The 19,110-nt window shown below is 32.5% G+C and overlaps 1 protein-coding gene across 1 annotated transcript in view; it reads left to right on the forward strand.

Moving 5' to 3' along the window:
• blw (ATP synthase subunit alpha blw, mitochondrial) overlaps positions 1-19,110 on the forward strand; it is a 36,315-nt gene that overhangs the window by 520 nt on the left and 16,685 nt on the right. Inside the window, exons 2-4 of the mRNA XM_085819546.1 lie at positions 12,216-12,288; positions 15,153-15,322; positions 18,221-18,394. Coding sequence (XP_085675672.1) covers positions 12,216-12,288; positions 15,153-15,322; positions 18,221-18,394 — 417 coding nt within the window. The remainder of the gene's footprint in view (positions 1-12,215; positions 12,289-15,152; positions 15,323-18,220; positions 18,395-19,110) is intronic.

The raw sequence follows: 19,110 nt of genomic DNA on the forward strand, positions 1-19,110 counted from the left end.
CTTCGTTGGGAATTTAATTTAATTTCCATTTTTATGCTTAATATAAATGCGTTTACTGGCCTAGTGCTTAAACTGGAGAATGTCTTCTTAAGCATCCGCTTTAGTTGGAAAAAAAAGATTTAATTACTTGCATACAAGTGTTTTTTTTTTTTTTTTTTTGTATAATATGTAACATAAATAGAAAATGTTTTACGTTGCATCTTTTTTTTTAAATGTTCTTTCCAAAGCCGTTCTTGCACAAATCATTAGCCTTTTATTAGTTTAACACTAGCTTTTTATACACTTAAATTATCTGTGGAATATGTTGGAATCTGAAAGTATTTCATCTGCATATATAATTTGTTTCTTCTATTTATGGTTGTGTTTTAAATTCACATAAGGCCACAAATTACCCAAGTTTCAGAAATATGTACTTTCTCTAAAATATCCATTCCATTTCTAAAATGTAATAAATTTTATTGCATTTTTCTTCCTATAAGAAGGTAAAAACGTTGATAATTGTTCTGTGGGGGATGAATGATCAATTTTATGCAATAGTGGGCTTTATTAAAAGGTCTGTTATAGTTACATAAAATGTTATAAGTTGCATACATTATTGGTCTATATAAAAATGGGGAAACATTCATAATGAGTGTATAATACCACTTTAGCATATAAACTTGCTCAACAAGAATATATTATTCTTAAAATGAAAATATCAAACTGCTACATAACCATTCATTTTATTGTGAAGTATGTACATCAGGGCATATGCTGATTTGCTGATTGTAGAATCTGCTTTTAGGAAAAGAAATTTTTCTGTTACTATCTGCATAATGAAATTATTCATTTTTATTATGTTTACGTAAAGCTGTCTTCAACTATTTCGATTTATAATTTTTTCTAGAGTTTCTTTCTGTTTATTGTTAGACCATAAGTTACATTATACCCGCCCTCCCGAATTCATACATACATACCACTGTCCTCAGTAACCCTGTCTCATTTGAGCAATATTTTATTCTCAAAATAACCGTGTCTGATAACCTTAGATTTGCTGTCTTCAAAATTCAGAATAACAATTTTGAAATGTGCCACACTGCAGAAATATATAAATGTAAATATTTTGTAATCAATAAAAGTTCATGATCTTGGACATTTCAAGAGTTAAAGATCATCTAAGTCATCTGTTGCTCAAACAAGTGAACGTGGAAAACTCAAATATTAGTAAATGAAAGTTAAGAGGATCATTTTCTGAAGCTCAGCAATATTTGCAGCCTAGTGATAAAAAAAATTGTCCCGATTACCAGAAATCTGCAATTTCTGTAAATTGTGGGTACTTTAAAGGCTGAAGTGCTTCATTATTTCATAAACAATTAATTCAGTATAATATATTATAATTAATTACAAGTTCTGCATGTTACTAGATTTAAATTAATGATCTGAAATCTACAGATTTCTGGAAATGACGGAAATCTTGATTGTTCCAGATCTCGCACTTGGCATAATGTTCAATTTATAGGTACTTTTATACTACATCAGTGTTGCAAGCTCTCCCGATTTCCAACCATACTCCTGCCACCCGGAATTGCAACATATTGCTTCCTCCTTTCTCTCATTTGTAAAATTTTTCACAATTCTTATGTAGCTTGGCTTAATACTTCATTATTTGCACTAAAAAAGTGATTTTTGACCTCTGAAAGTGCTTGTTATTTTCCCTAGATATATATATAAAAGAAAACCAAACTCATTTCATTAGTTCGATATGGCACATTTCTGCTTTTTGTGCTTGAGTCCGAAAGCATTGTGTTGTAGTTCTCCAATGAGAATCAAGTGCCACTGTGTGGCATATATAAGCTAGTGAGCACAAAGGAAGATGAGGCTGTTTATTTTGTTTGTCTCGCCAGTAAGCAGTGTGCGTTTCACATGCTTCCCAGAAACAGTTTAACAAACTGCAGTCTTTTGTTTTAATTATGTGTGTAAAAAAATGTAAAATACTCATGTACTTTGCATAAATCGTACACAGATAACTTTCTTTTTAGTATTTGGTCAAGGAAATGTAATAGTGCAAGGTGTGCCATTTGTCACTACAATTTTTTGATTTCACACGGTGGTGATATTCTTGCCAACTACTACAAATTCTTCATACTTTCTGCAGAAGGCCATCAAGAACTACAAGCTATGGAAAATACTTAAAAGGGGCAAAGGAAATGGTATAAAACGGAACCAACTTATCTATCTGATAATTGGTGAAATGCTCGGGATGTGATGTATCACGTGCAGTGTTGATGGTCTTGTAGGTTTTGAAGCGTAATCAATCATAGATCTGCTAATTCCGACTGTTATCTTTCCAATCAAGTATCCTGCAGATGATATTTAGTTATATTATGATGAGAAAAATAGCACATGCTTTTTTGTGAATAGTAATTAAACTGGAATTTTTCATTGTTTTATGAAGTATGTTGTTTCAAAATAAGAAGTTAAAATTATTAGGCCAGAAATTTTAAGATTCATATTTTGCAGCTGCTCATAGAAGTAGGCAGGACACCAGAAAATCATCATTGGTCATATAAGTATAGTCCTGCATAACTGTCCAATTCCACCCAAATTTTAAGGGAGAAGAGTCCAAGGGATTCGCTCCCTTCAAGAGGACTCTTGGCTCACAGTGTATATTGAGTGCTTGCCTGCTGCACAAACACTGTACACTGCGGGGAAAAAAAAAAAAAAAAAAGACCTGTATCTCCCCTTCTACTGGGCCTGTCGACGAAATTCAAATTGCATTTTTCACGTATCGAAAGAAAGACTTAAGATGTATATTAGATTTATATATAAGCATTGTTCTAACAAGACCAACCCTGCTACAGCAACCTGCTAGTTTTTGTTTGGACGTCATTTTGTTTTCACGAAGTAAAGGCATGGTTTTTTTTTAACTCAAAATTTTTTTACAACAATCTGCTAGCCGAATTACGCTTATGCTAGAACTTTTATGGAACAAAAGTGCTTAATCATGACGAAGATTAGGTGCGAAATTGGGAGAAAGTGCAGAATCGCTCACTGCTTGCTGTGTTTTTAAGAATTGCACATATACGGTATCCATGTACACGTCGACCTATTTTCACTTAAAAAAAAATCCCAGAATTGCACAAAAATGGCATTGCGCACACTCTGGTCTTTATCCATATACACTGCTAAAGTCCTAGCTAGTAACCTTTATCGCCTTACCAAAATGTCGCCAAACTACCTGTTATCATATTCCAAAGATTGTAATTTTTTGCAGGTATGCTTAGAAATACATCTACTTTAAGATGATAGTAAACATTTTATAGATTATAATTCAAAATGTTTTTTGAAAAATTTATATAAATTATTTTAAAATACAAATTTTAAAAATAAATCAATTAATGGGCAAATGTTATTTGGAATGAACCTAAATTTCGAAATGTGAAGGGAAGAATCAAATAAGTTTAGTAAAAAAAGAGATATTAATAAATATATACCAAACTCAATTAACATTGAGCTAATTTTTTAAAAACTACTCGTGCGATTTTTACAAAACTTGGCAGTTTGGCGTAATTTGTGTTAGAAACGAAATATGGAGAAAAATTGGCATGTCATTTCAGAAAAAGGCCAATTTAGTGTCAAAACACCTATATTAGAGCAATGCTATATATAAATCTAATACATATCCTAAGTAGAACTTTCAAGACATAAAAAACGCAAGTTGAGTTTCGTCAATCGGTTCAGTAGAGCGGGAGATATGGAACTGTCCCTTTTTTTTTTTTTTTTTTTTCGCAGTGTACATTTACAAGCATCCATTAAGCCAGACCTATCAGCATCCCTATCTACTATACTGGCTAGGCTGCTACTTGTGTTTTACGAAATTTAGGTACAAAAGATGATTATAGACAACATGTTTTCTCAAAGACACAAAGAAAATAGTGCTGTAAAATTGAGAGAGGTAAAATTTCTTCTAAAAAAAAATGGTTAAATGGATATTATAGGAGTCGAATGCTATTTAATTAAATTTCTATTTTAAAATAACCTTCATATTTTAGTTTTGTATCAAAGCAGCTTTTAAATACTCAATTAGAAGTTATGCTATTTATTAATGTATACAGTCAAATTTTAAATGATTGAATTGTAAGTATTTTCTTGTTTCTATCTACAGTTTATTTATTTATTTATTTTTTCATTTCCTTGTAAAAATCAATCCGAAAACCTCTTAAAGGTACATGATATATGAATTCTACAGAACCTCTTAGCACATTTTTAAACAATTTTCATTGTATTTATAGAAATATTTTACATAAAATTTCTTTGCATATTTGATAACTCTTATTCTTCACTATCTTTCTACATTGCAATTTCCAAGACAAAAAGTCTTTTTGTAGTATTGAAAGGGGTATTTTATACCATTGCTCTTGAACAGCTTTCCAAAGTCCAAGAAGTGTTTATAGGTCAACATTTGGACAATCCTGTTTTTAAAAGTCCAAAAATCCATGATGTAGTTATCGAGTGATTTAGTACGGATATTAGTGAAGGTTATGACCTCGAGACCAGTTCTATTTTTTCTGGGAAATTAACAATGAATTTTGACATATGGCTGCTTGCTTTGTTTTGGTGCATTTCTATTGATTGATGGCACTGTGAGTAAATAGGAGGTTGTTCGGTAAAAGTTTACAATTGGGTGCCACTTGTTTTGTTGGAGATTCTTTTTTGACGCCAAGATCGGCGCCACAAAGGGACAATTTCAAGATGGCCGCTACACAAAACCAAGATAAAAAGTCAAAGAATTGCACAAACTCTGTGTCCATGTACACATCGATTAAAAAACATCCCAGAATTGCACAAACTAAGCATTGCACACTGCCTTAAATTTGTCCATGTACATATAATTTTCATTAAAAAAAAAAAATTGGGAAGCTAAAACAGGGTTAAAACTATCATGGCAACTAGAAATGAGGTTTTATTGCCAAAATTTTTTTTAAATTTTATCGCTAATCGAAGGGGCACTCAATTCTACACTAGAGCCAGTATTTCATATTTGATAATTGGGTATAAAGTATGATCCTGGTATTATATGGAATTTATCTTAGCATTTCTTGGCACTCTCTTTATTTTTTAATTTGCCATTGTATGGAAAACCAGCAGTAATCATAAATTCCTTCGAAAAACTTACTTTAGTTTTGAAAACTTACTAAACTTTACTATACTAAAACTTACTTTAGTTTTTTTAGTTTCAAAAAACTTACTTTATCTTTGCACCATATTTTAAGATTTTTCCCCCCTCTTTGATGGTAATAAATGGATTTCTCGTTAGAGTAGACTGAAGGGTACCTCTTGTATTATCGAGAAATTATTTCATTTACTGCCAAGTTGTTGTTTCATTTATGGTAATCTGAGTAGTTGGATGTTCCGTAAATAACCTTTTCCCTAGAATTGGGTGCTCTTTTAACTTTTTAAGTGAAATTATACCGTTGTATATATGGACAAAGCCAAGGGAGGGCACATTGCCAAGTTTGTGCAATTCTCTGATGTTTTTTAACCCTTTGAGAGTCGGTATATACAGTCAAAAGTCTTTAATCAGGACTTCGGTGATTCCGGATTATAGATCATCAGTTTAAATCTGGTAAGATGGCATGCAGAAATTATAAAATTAAAAATATGAAACCGTAATTTATAAAATAATGAGCAATTATGATCTAAAGGGTATCAAAATTTACAAAAAAAGAAGCTTAATATTTATTTGTTTACTTTATTAAACATTTCTTTCAACACGCGCATGCGTAAAGCATACATTACGCATAGCCGGAATTAGAAAATTGCAACCAGAAAACTACAGTCAAAAGTCGTTAATTCGGACATCCATAATCCGGAATGATCTATAATCCGGACCTCAGAGCTAAAAACTTTCTGCGCATGCGCCGCATTGACACATGCGCATAGGCGTTTACGCGTGCACGTAAGACCTCTTACGACTGCGCATTTTATGTATAACGGACGGTGTAAGCTAAAATTATCTAATTATCTATTTCAGTTAATGTTGGTGATTGCGTTGTTTCTTAATTTTTGAGTTGGATCCGGCTTATTATTTTTTGCAGACTGTAAGAGCAATACTATAAATGTAAACTTGAACTTTCGATTATGTCAAATAGAATTTCCGAATCTGGAGCTCCTTAAGGATCGTACAAAACAAAAGTATGTTTCAATGTCCATCAAACAAAAAGTGAAATTGCTGCAAAAAATGGATAAAGACATGAAGAATGTGACAGAGAGGTTAGTGAAAACGAAAAAATTTCGATTGACAAGTTAGTCGGTATTCTCGGCACAGCAATTAACGGGACTTGAACATCGGAACTTTGTTACTGAACAAAAAAGTATGTCTGTTTATAGAATTAAAGAGAAAGTATTATCACATAAAATGAAGCAACTTAAACAACTTACATTGAAAGAAATGTTTAATAAAGTAAACAAATAAATATTAAGCTTTTTTTTTTTTTTTTTGTAAATTTTGATACCCTTTTGATCATAATTGTTCTTTATCTCATAAATTACGGTTTCATATTTTTAATTTTAGAATTTCTGCATGCCATCTTACGCGATTTAAACTGATGATCTATAATCCGGAAAAATCGATAATCCGGAATTGCGCCATCTTACGCGATTTAAACTGATGATCTATAATCCGGAAAAATCGATAATCCGGAATTGCCGAAGTCCCGACGAGTCCGGATTAACGACTTTTGACTGTATTTGATTTGTATTCGTGACATTTATAATGACGAGGAAGTTGATTTAAATCATATCAAAGACAGAGTACATCGAGATGAAATACTACATTTAGTAAGGAATTATAAGCGGAATAAAATAAAAACACCTGCCCTTAAAAACATCTGCCCTGAAGATAACAATAGTGCTGACAGATCAACTTCCAGTTCATTCGAGGTCCCCCCCCCCTTGCCCAGAGCAGTGTGAAATTGATAAACAGATTTCGGAATGGTTAGATAAACAAAGGATATGCCTTTCTCCATTTGTTGTAGCGATTCCACTTTTTGTTTGATGGACATCGAAACATACTTTCGTTTTGTAGATCCTTTGAGAGTTCCAGCATTGGAAATTCTATTTGACATAATCGAAAGTTCAAGCTTACTTTTATAAAATTGCTCTTACAGTCTGCAAAATATAATAAGCCGGATCCAATTCGAAGATTAAGGAACAATGCAATCATCAACATTAACTGAAATAGATAATTAGATAATTTTAGCTTATACCATCCATTATACATTAAACGCGCACGCGGAAACGTATTCTGCGCTTGCGCAGTCGTAAAGGTCTTGCGCAGAAAGATTTTAGCTTTGAGGTCCGGATTATAGATCATTCCGGATTATGGGTGTCCGAATTAACGACTTTTGACTGTAAAATAATTTTAATTGTGGTAAAATTTTGCATGAACTATAACTTATAGACCCTAAGGACACAAAATTGAGACTTAAAAAAATCTAAAGCAAAATCCTAAATTTTGAGAGCTGGTATATATATTTTATACCGGCGTCCATCTAAAACATTTTTTTCCCAGGTAGCTGCCAATTGTTAATTTTTGTTTTTTAAATTAATTTTGTGTACTTTTAATGTGCTTCTGTGGAGATGGGAGCTTGAATGTAATGATGCAAATCTGAAGACAAAACTTTTAAAATTTTAAAAATAAAATTTGTTTTTATGCACTTTGATGATGCAACCTGGCTGAACATTATGTAAAATATGGGTAAAAAGCTTTTCAACTTGATTTAAATTCAATATTATTATTTTATAAAAAAAATTATTAAATATGACACTGCATGTGTAAATCATATCATGCTGCAAACTGAGCTAATATAATATTACAAGGAGATATAACAGCTGACAAATAAAAAAAAATTAAAAATGAAGCAAGAGGACTTGGATGAGAAAGTATGTTGCATTTTTGAATTCATATTTTATGCTTTAGATAATCTAAAAAAAACCATGGTTCATGCTATGATACCAAGAATCCTCCCCATGCACACACACTTTAGATTATCGAGGACCCTTTTTTATTTTTTGTAAATATAGGTTGTAATATATATTTTAGTTCAGGAAGAAACATCGTTAAACAACTTTATTATTTTATACACCTCAAAGCTCTTACTTTGATTTTCACCCCCTTTGTCCTCCTAGGGGCTCCTTTTCAAACTTTTGGATAAATTCTAGTTTGCATCTAAAACGAGCCTTAGAAATATTTTCCCTCATTTCACCAATTGTGAAATTTATTTCCAAGAAACCTATTTGTAACCTAACCCTAAATTTCTCTTGTGTTCCCTAGTCTTTCATCTGAAATTAACAAAGATGATAAGAATAAAAGCATGCTTTCAAATCAGCAGTTTTTGTGATTACACCAAGAAATGGACCTTCAATTTCCGATATTTTTAAGTGAGCTTTCTCTTTGTGTGATCTTATCACACTACACAAAGGGAAGAAGACCTGACTCCCAGATGACAAATCAGTTGTCAATCACCTCCTTTCATTTTCATTGGATTCTAGGATTTTGGAAAACAAGAAGCAAGGTTGTCTTTTTGGGGGCTAACATGCCACATTTAACCCCTACAATTGTGTAAAATTTTGACCCCAGATGGCAATTTTGAAATCCATGAGTCTTTCTCTTGGGAAAGGGTGAAGTGCTGAAGTTAAAAGTTAAGATAAATACACTCATGTGCATAAATTAAGGATAATTCGGAGTCACACGGAAATCGAACTCTAAAATAAATATATCACCTGTAAAATCATTACACACATCTTCAAGAATCATATGCAAATTTCAGGAAGTAACCAGATGACACCAATGGTATGTCAAATGACGAGAGTGTAAAAGAGTGATATATAAGGAATAGAGGCAAAGAAGTAAAATTGTTCGCAGGCGCTTTATAAGCATTTCAGTGCAATAACTGAATAGGTATGACACAAAGGACGCATTTGGATGATTTTTTACATGGTAGAACTATCGGCCGTCTGGAATGTGGGCGTACCAAACTATGTCCAGAGTGTCATCTCCAGCCTTTAGCAGTGATTCCAAGATGATGGTAACGTGAGTAGACGTTACAGCACAGGTCGCCCCAGAGTTACAACGTTGAATGAAGACCGGTATTTGGCAGTTACTGCCAAAGGCGAAGCACAGCCTCAGACCTGTCTCGTCAGCTCTCTTCAGCCACTGATACGACAATTTCAAGGCAGACCGTGTACAGACGGTTAGGGTACATTGGTCTATATGCTCGTAGACCTGTCAGATGCGTTCCACTTACTGCAACTCACTGTCGTCTGCGGTTAGCCTGGAGTAGAGAGCATGCATTGTGGACATGCAACAGTGGGCTTGTGTGATGTTTTCCGACGAGTCCAGGTTTAACTTGCAGTCTGATTCTCACCAGACTTTCATATGGAGAGCTGCAGGTACCCGTTACCACCAAGAAAACATCATTGAACAACACCGTTACGGTGGTGCAGGAGTGCTCGTTTGGAGTGGAATTATTCTGGGAAGATTCCACCTGATCTGATTCTCGCCAGACTTTCATATGGAGAGCTCCAGGTACCCGTTACCACCAAGAAAACATCATTGAACGACACCGTTACGGTGGTGCAGGAGTGCTCGTTTGGGGTGGAATTATTCTGGAATTATTAGAACTGACCTGCATGTTCAAATTGGAACCATGATAAGCCAAATCTATAGGGACGTCATTCTGGAACAACATGTACGTTTGTTTTGGGGCGCCATGGGTGCACAATTTATGTTTATGGATGACAACGCCCGTCCTCACCGTGCAAACATCGTAAGCGAATGCCTTCAGTTGGAGGATATGACCCGTATGGACTGGCCAGCATTCTCACCGGACTTGAATCCAATAGAGCATATGTGGGACATGCTTGGCCGACGAGTTACAGCCCGTCAACCTCCTCCTACATGTCTACCGGAACTTCGGAGAGCATTGCTTTTTGAGTGGTGTAATATCCCCCCAAGATCAGATCGATAATTTGATATTCAGCATGCCTAGGCGTTGTACGGACTGTATTGCATCGTCTGGGAGACATACAATGTATTAACAGTCATACCAACCATGTAATATTGGTTTTTTGTAAATAGGTTTTTTTTTTTTTTTTTTTTTTTTTTTTTTTTTTAATTTGCTCCAGGGAGAAAAAATCACTAATTTTTTTAATAATATCAAACATATAGCATCTTTTTTTGCTCTTTACCTTTTGTTTAATAAATAAGCTTTATAAATAAGTCAAATTTGTTTTGCTTCTAACTCTTCCTTTGCCTGATTTTGCATTATCCTTAATTTATGGACATGAGTGTAGAAAGGAATGAAACTTGTGCAGAGTAAAAAAAGAATAAATGGAAACAATTATACTTGTTTTCAGTTTTAGTGCAGGGTCAGTTAACTTCCCATCTCTTCATGAACATAATACTGAATCCTAAACAGCTTGTAAGGTAATCGTGAACAAATTATTACATCATAAACTATTATAATGTAAAGAAATGCTATCATCTCGCACAGTAGAGAAGGAGAAGCCTGGTGCTGCCATCTATTGGCAAGGTACCCTCAATAGGATACCGGTATTAAAAATCTATACATAAACTTCTTTTAATTATCAGTTTTGATTGAAATGCAGTAAATATAGAAGGTTCAGCATGTGTATGTCATATTTAGAGATTTTAAATTTTTTCTTTCTCTCCAATAGAATTTATCAAACTTCAAACATGATGCCTTGGAATGAGGTATATTAATTTCATAACTGCAAAATATTCAGCATTCATAGGGTGGGGCTGCCATATAGAATCAAAAGGAAACACTAAAAACTTAAGATTATAGCTTTTGGTGTAGAGAAATTAGCTTTTTTTTTTCCCGAGGTTAAAAAATTGATAAACAACCTGTATATATTATATACCCATGCCCTTCAAAGGGTTAAGTGAAAATAGGGTCGATGTGTACATGGTTAAAGTCAAAGAATTGCACAAACTCTGTATCCATGTACTGCCGAAAATTGCCAATGGGTACCCATAAATATACTTTTACCGTATCTCTTTTTATTTAGTCATTTAAATATATCCAAGATTCATCTGTTAAGACAGCATTTTTCCGTTTTTATCCAGATAAACGTTTGTCGTAAAGAATTCTGCATTCAATGACAGTGCACATTATGTTTTTTCACCTTTCTTGTTGACAGTATTACTTAGCATAGCTTTAGATATAAAAAAAACCATGGCTTTCACTGCATTTTTTAATTAGATACAAATAATTTTCTTTGGAAAGAGCACAAACATAGCCTTCCATCTATTGCTTCTTTAAAAGCACTGTTTTGCATGAAAACAAAACTATCAAGTAGCAAGCAATAATGTATAATTTGAAAAATATGGTTGCAGTTAAAAAAAAATATTTTTCAACTTTTTTTTTAAAATTAATATATATATAGTTTCATAAGAATAAATTGAATTTAATTAAAAAAATTAAATTTAAATACAAATTTAATTAAATATTCTTTGCACTATTAATTTTTAACAAATACGTATAAAAGTAAAAAAAGCAAATTTAAATCCTAAAAAAAGGAAAAAAGCCAAAATAATTTTTAAAAAAATGTGCAAACATATAAAAGATTTAATACTCAAACTAATCTACAATATCATTTAAATTCAGAAGCATAAGCAAATCAAGTGCAAAATCAATCCATGAAAATAAATGTACTAATTTATTAAATTAAAATTAAATTAAATATATACATAGTAAAGCAAAATTGTCTAAAAAATGTGTGAACAGCCTCTGTAATTTTCTGTTTGATTATTTCTGATATAAAATATTTTGCTTCAATAATATTAGATTTAATAATATTTGTGCTTGAGTAATAAAATTGGAGTTTCTAATATACTTATAATTTTCAAAAAGTTTGTGTTAGATATTTTGATGTAATTAATTTAATTATATTTAACAATTTAAACAGAAACAAAATGTTGATTAAAAAATATGTCTTGCATACATATTTTCAAAGTTCTAGAAATGTTTGTGCATTGATTACTGACTAGTTTTGCTCTAGGTTGTAATTTAAATAAGTTAATAAACCTTTACGTTAAAAAAAAAAAAAAAAAAAACTTTTTGTCTGGTTTGATGGGATATATATTAATTTATGTTAAGTATTGGGAATTTAATTAAATATTTAATTCTAATAAGTATTTAATTTCACAGATCTCTCCCAAAATTTCATCATGCCTTTCAAGGTATCTCAGCACTGGGAAACCCTTAGCTGCATCAGGACCAGGTAATATTGCATATATTTTGAAATAACTTATATAATTTAGTAAGTTTGCATAATCATTGCCCAGAAATGCATTATTTTCTTTGATGTATTTGCAGTATATACCGAGTGGCCATAATTAAATAAGTTTTGCGGAATCCTTTGTCCCCTGTCTTGTTTAATCTTCCTACAAATGTGGCATTATTCTCGCAAATAGATCGCGCTACAGAACACTGTGAGCACTGTCAGTTTAATTATTTCCACCCGATATATATACTGAAAATACATCAAATATATATATATATATTGAGTAAAAGAAAATGAACTGTATGTTACATTAACTGTTTAATTGTTTCTTTTTTGTAACCAATGTGTTCCAAAAAATATAACTTTATTTAAAATTAAAGTTTTACTTTAAGCTTGGCTTCAGCAGAGGTTAATTTCAGTTTAAATGCCCTCAACTATTGAATTTATACATTTAAAGCAACTTTATTGGGGAAATTTCTAAAAAATTCATTACTTAAAATTAGCATGTTGTTCATAAATAATAAGCAGTAATTAATATATATGCATTGGTTCTTAATCCCTTCTATTCACGGAAATGTTTGGCCTGGCTTGAATTGCCAGTTTGGCATCGCCTTATTGCTCGAGTAAAGGAGGAAACACCTTTGTATTTATTTCTTAATTTTTGTTCATTGAACGGGAGTTAGTTTGATCCTCTTGAAAAGTCAACTAATTTCCGATCAATGGCAATGATTACTTGCATTTAATTTAATTACTTGCTTTTAATTTGTTCCTTTTGCAATTGAAATTTTGTTATTCATGATTTAATTCAAGTCCCCGTTAAACATTATTAACAATTTACATACAAGTTACTTCAAAGGATCTTTCGAAAAAGAACTTACTAAGTATGGATTCGCTCTTTTCAAATAATTCTACTATAAGTAATTAATCTTAGGAGATAATATAATCAATATTATTTAGTAAATAAATTATTATTATACAGTCAAAAGTCGTTAATTCGGACACCCATAATCCGGAATGATCTATAATTCGGACCTCAAAGCTACAAACTTTCTGCGCATGCGTCGCTTTGACGCATGCGCGTAAGACCTTTACCGCTGCGCATTCGCGTGTGCGCGTGCGCAAAATACGTTTACGAATGCTCGTTTAATGTATAACGGACGGGATAAGCTAAGCTAAAATTATCTAATTATCTAAAGCTAAAATTATTAATTATCAGTTAATGTTGCAGATTGCGTTGTTCCTTAATCTTCGAATTGGATCCGGATTATTATTTTTTGCAGACTGTTAGAGCAATTTTATAAAAGTAAGCTTGAACTTTCGATTATGTCAAACAGAATTTCCGATATATATTTACTAATATGTAAAGGATATACAAAGCGAAAGTATCTTTCGGAGTCCATTAAACAAAAAGTGGAATTGCTGCAAAAAATCGATAAAGGCCATATCCTTTGTTTATCTAAACTTTGTTTATCTTTAACGCGGCCGAGGGCAATGAATTGGAAGTTGATTTGTCAGCACTATCCTTATCTTAAGGGCAGATGTTTTTATTTTATTTGGCTTATAATTGCTTACTCAATGTAGTATTTCATCTCGATGTACTCCGTCTTTGATATGATTTAAATCAAACGCCTCGTCATTATAATTCGCTTCCGATAGCGAAGAAAGTGACAGAGGTTATTGAAAACGAAAAAATTTCGATTGACAAATTAGTCGGTATACTCGACACAGCAATTATAGGACTTGAACTTTGTAACTGAACAAGAAATTATGTCTGTTTATAGAATTAAAGTGAATGTATTATCACATAAAAAACGAAGCAGCTTAAACAACTTACATTGAAAGAAATGTTTAATAAAGTAAACAAATAAATATTAAGCTTTTTTTTGTAAATTTTGATACCCTTTAGATCATAATTGTTCTTTATTTCGTAAATTACGGTTTCATATTTTTAATTTTATAATTTCTGCATGCCATTTTACCAGATTTAAACTGATGATCTATAATCCGGAAAAATCGATAATCCGGAATCGCCGAAGTCCCGACGAGTCCGGATTAACGACTTTTGACTGTATATATTACTCATGTATTATGCACAATATAATAACATATATATGCATATGTATAATATATCAAGCAAGGTAGTTATTACAATACTGAATGACCAATTTTGTCTAAACATTTTGCGCAATATGCTGCAAAATAAGGAAATTAGAAATTGTAGTAAGCTCGCCTAAAAGTTACCAGGAGCTGTTATACTTTGTGCTATTATTACCTATGTATACTTAAAGAAAGAAATTTAGAACTAATTTTTCACAAACACCAAAAATTGAAATTTATAAGCAATAAATTTCAATACATATAACATTTTAATTTCATTGTTATTTATTAATGTTAATGTTGGAGGAAATTTCATCCCCAAAACTTTCCCTGTGCTTTGTTTCGGAAAAACATTCCGTATATATTCTGCACATATATTGTTCCTAAATAGTTATCATACTTCAGTGATCTGCTTTTGTCATCTGTTGATAAAAATGTGTTCTAATAAGAAATAAAAATATGAGCAAAACATTGGTGGAGCACATAAGCTTTTCTAGCTCATATGCTGTGTGGGCAAATTGTTCTGTGATGCTAGCATGCTGGTAAATCAGCTAAATGGTTAAGCTATTTAAGCTAAACCAATATATCTATTTTAATGCCATGTTTTTTTATATCTGAATTCATAGTAGTTATAAGTGATGTTGTGAAATTCTTATCATTGTACAATGTAATTTTAAACAGTTGTAGTAGCAAGAAAAATTTGATGTCCAATCTGCATAGATAATCCATAAAATTAATGCAGATAAAATTTTTATAAATACTAGGAGCTGCCGAAGTTTCAAGCATCTTAGAAGAGCGCATTTTAGGACACACTCCTACTGCTGAGTTAGAAGAAACTGGACGAGTGTTAAGTATTGGTGATGGTATTGCTCGTGTTTATGGTTTAAAAAATATCCAGGCTGAAGAGATGGTAGAATTTTCCAGTGGTTTAAAAGTAAGTTCAAATATTTGAGGATTTAAATCATTAAATATACGATTGTGTAAGGAACTGTATTTTAATTATTATGTGAAGATATGAAATAAATTCTTCATTAAATATTCAGACTAAAAATGAATGCTGAAATATGCTTGTCATTGTACCGAACAGTGAGGTCTTGAACTTAATCAGAAACTAAAATGATAAATATAGGTTTGTAACATTGATTTCAGGATATTAAAATTTATTAGTGCATGCCAGATAAGCTTATGCCAGCACAACTTTTGGGGAAATTTTTTTTGGTCTACTGTGATAACCAAAAAAAAAAAAGTTCATTTTTTACAGGTTCATTCTGCATGTCACAGTTCAGCAGTTGCTTGTGTTAATGCCTTATACATCAACTATAGCTGATAGAATATTAAAAATGGCAAGCATAATAAGTATTTACAATGAAAAACCACTATATTTGACTCAGTTATGAAGAAAACAGATCATTAGATGCTTCTTTATTGTTAATGTGTCATTGACACTAAAAATTTTAAAAATTAAAATGCATTTTTATAAAATAATAAATGAATTAAAAGGAAAAAAAATAATTTATGTGGTTTAATGGGAACAAGGGATTAAATAAGATTCCATTGTCTAAGCATTCATGCTTTTAATATTCATGATATAAATTTACAGATGGATTTTGGAAAAAGTTGTTAAATTTCTTGTTTAATCCTACCAGCAACCAAGCGGTTAAGTTGCTTGGCACAGGGTTCCATAGGGTTGTCCATGGCCCACTTATGTGCACTGTGTGTTTTGAAAAACTCTTCATGTGAAAAAGTAGCTTCATTGCAAAAAAAAAAAAAAAAAAAGTATGAAACTGTTGGCAATCTGTATTTTGGTGAAGAAACCATTATGCAAAGAATACACATTATAGGTGATTGGTAGCTGCACTAATTGAATTCTTTGAAGATGATAGGGATATAAATCCTTTCTGTACCGAATAGAGCAGACAATTGGCTGAGATTATTCAATTGCAACGGCAAGCATCCATATGCCGATTCCGGGATTTCCTTCCACACCATGCCGCAGCTCCTCTTCCAAACCGGATTTCCACATTGCTCCCGGGTCCCTGGTATCTTGCTTCCTTCTTATAAGAGATCCACATTTTGCAAAGTTCTTATGTACTGGGACGAACATTTAATGATTGGGCTGGTGCCACGTAGAATATATATCTCAATAGAATCGTGCAGCAGTGCATCAATTTCCATTAGCCATGCCATATCAGTCAACTTGGCATTGATGATATAATTCATATTCACCACACGCAACTGCTGTCTAAAGTGAAGACTCATGTACCAACCTTAAATTTATTTTTCCACATAAATTTATTTAAATAAATTTTTCCTATCCATATTTTAAAAAATAGTTCCTTTGATATTAAAAATTAAGAATAGTTACTGGCCTAGGTACTATAAAAAATTCAATGTTTTACACTTGCCGAAATTACATTTACACTTTCCGAAAAACTAATCATGCAAAAGAAGTATTCATGAGACAAAGTAGTATGTCAGCAAAATATTTATGTAGCAGCCCAGCTATGCGTTTGGGAGGTGCTCAATGATGTTATAAGGTATTTCTCCCACTTTCCTAGCGTGCCTTCGTGGCATAGTGGTCAGCACACTGAGCTGGTACTTCAAAGGTCCGTGGTTTGATTCCTGGCAAGGGCTTGCTATTTTTTCATCTCTCTGGCTTTTCCGATTAACCTAATGTCTCTACAGTGGCGCCTGAACTAAAAGGGTGTTAGATGAGGATTCTCCACACCCAGGATTTGGCGATTGGGTCCCCTAAAAATCCCAGTCGCCCTTTAAAAATGAGAGTATGTAAGGTATTTCTCCCACTTTCCTAGAGTGCTTTCATTATTCTGCACTCTGGACTGGTAATTCCAGAGGTCCGTGGTTCGATTCCCGGCGAAGGTGTTGCCTGCTTCTTCCAAAAAATCCTAATGTCTTACAATGTAATTGTACAGATGACAATTCTTTGATTTCTTTTAATTGAAAACAAATTGCTGTGTACATGGGGAGAACAACAACACAGAAAGGAAGGATTTCTCAAATGATAAGTGTTTTATTATCTATGTGTGTTTTTCTTTTTTAGATTTTACAGATTAATTGCTTTTGTATGGAATTCTTGGAGCACTGTTATTTTGAAAATGGCTGTTCCCTTTAGTGTATTATCTTGGGGAAATTTTAGTCAGCTGTAAGTTCACGACTTGCAGGGGTGCAGATAATCAGGAAGTACCAAAAATTCTTGGCAGTGTCAAAGTTTGACAAGCAGACAATAGTAGTTTTATTTCCAGGGGCAAGATAATATGTAATTGCTATATTATTACCTAATAATTTTTCTTAGTATTTTAAAGATTTTGCTTTATATTTTGTAGGTTTATTTATTTCATAAGGTGTGTTTTCTGTTTCTTATTAACGAACTTCACTTAAAGATTTTGAACATTATTGTAATGAGTTTGTAATTGAGAATTTTATCTTAATCATTTAAAACAGGCTTTTCTTTTTTTTTTTTTTTTTTTTTTTTTTTTTTTTTAGTTGTGCTCAAGATTTCTGTTGAGAGGCTGTAAAATAAATTAGCATGTGTTGAAATAACTAAGTATTGTAGTTGAATGGTAAAAGTGGTCAACTTAACAATTCTGCTAAAAGTTTTTTTTTTTTTTTTTTTAAATTATGATGTATAGTAATAGATTTTTGTTAATAAATGTTCTCTCTAAATCTTAAAAACATAAATAAAAAGGATATTTTACTTGCATATGTTTTACTGTGTAATATTTGGGCCCATGTCCAAATAATCATTTTTGTAAATAAGAGCTTACTTGTCTAAAGAAAAATCTTGAACTTTTTTGTTTTTCTTATCTCTTAGGGTATGGCTTTAAATTTAGAACCAGATAATGTTGGTATTGTAGTATTTGGTAACGACAGGCTGATTAAAGAAGGCGATATTGTAAAACGAACTGGAGCCATTGTAGATGTACCAGTGGGACCAGAAATTCTAGGTAGAGTTGTTGATGCTCTAGGAAACCCTATTGATGGAAAAGTAAGTTTAATACATACTAGTGTATATATACAGTGGATGGACAAAAATATGGAAACACCTTGTGAAATGCATGTTTGAAAAGAAAGATTGATTTTAATGAAATATGTAGGTGGCGCTGGCGTTTTTGACTACTGACGCCACCTATACAACTTCGTAAATGTGCTAAACAGTTCAGTTGTTGTCGGAGTACTGTTATGTGAGGTTGTCACTGCATTATGTCAGAGTTAACAGACTTCGAACGTGGGCAAATTGTTGGAGCACGTATGGTAGGTGCTTCCGTAAGCAAGGTAGCCGAGGTGTTTAGTGTTTCAAGAGGTACTGTATTGAAGATTTATTCCGCATGTTTGAAAAGCGGAAAAACATCATCTGCTAAATCACAGCGCGGACGAAAGTGTGTCCTGAGTGATCGTGACAGACGATCATTAAGGGCAATTGTGACGAAAAATAAGAAGACCACAGCTTCAAAAGTTACTGCTGAAATGAATGTTGTGTTACAGGACCCTGTGAATACCAAAACAATTAGAAGGGAGCTTCATAAACAGGGAATTGCTGGCCGTGCTGCAATTGAGAAGCCACTCATCAGTGATGCTAATGCCCGTAACAGGAAAAGGTGGTGTTCAAGTCATAAAGCCTGGACTATAGAGCAGTGGAAGCGAGTAATATGGTCTGACGAGTCTTCTTTCACATTGTTTCCCACTTCTGGCCGAGTTTACGTC

The sequence above is a fragment of the Stegodyphus dumicola genome, chromosome 6 (assembly GCF_044657685.1).
Source record: "Stegodyphus dumicola isolate Sdum_Otavi_A_Nest chromosome 6, ASM4465768v1".
NCBI lineage: Eukaryota > Metazoa > Arthropoda > Arachnida > Araneae > Eresidae > Stegodyphus > Stegodyphus dumicola.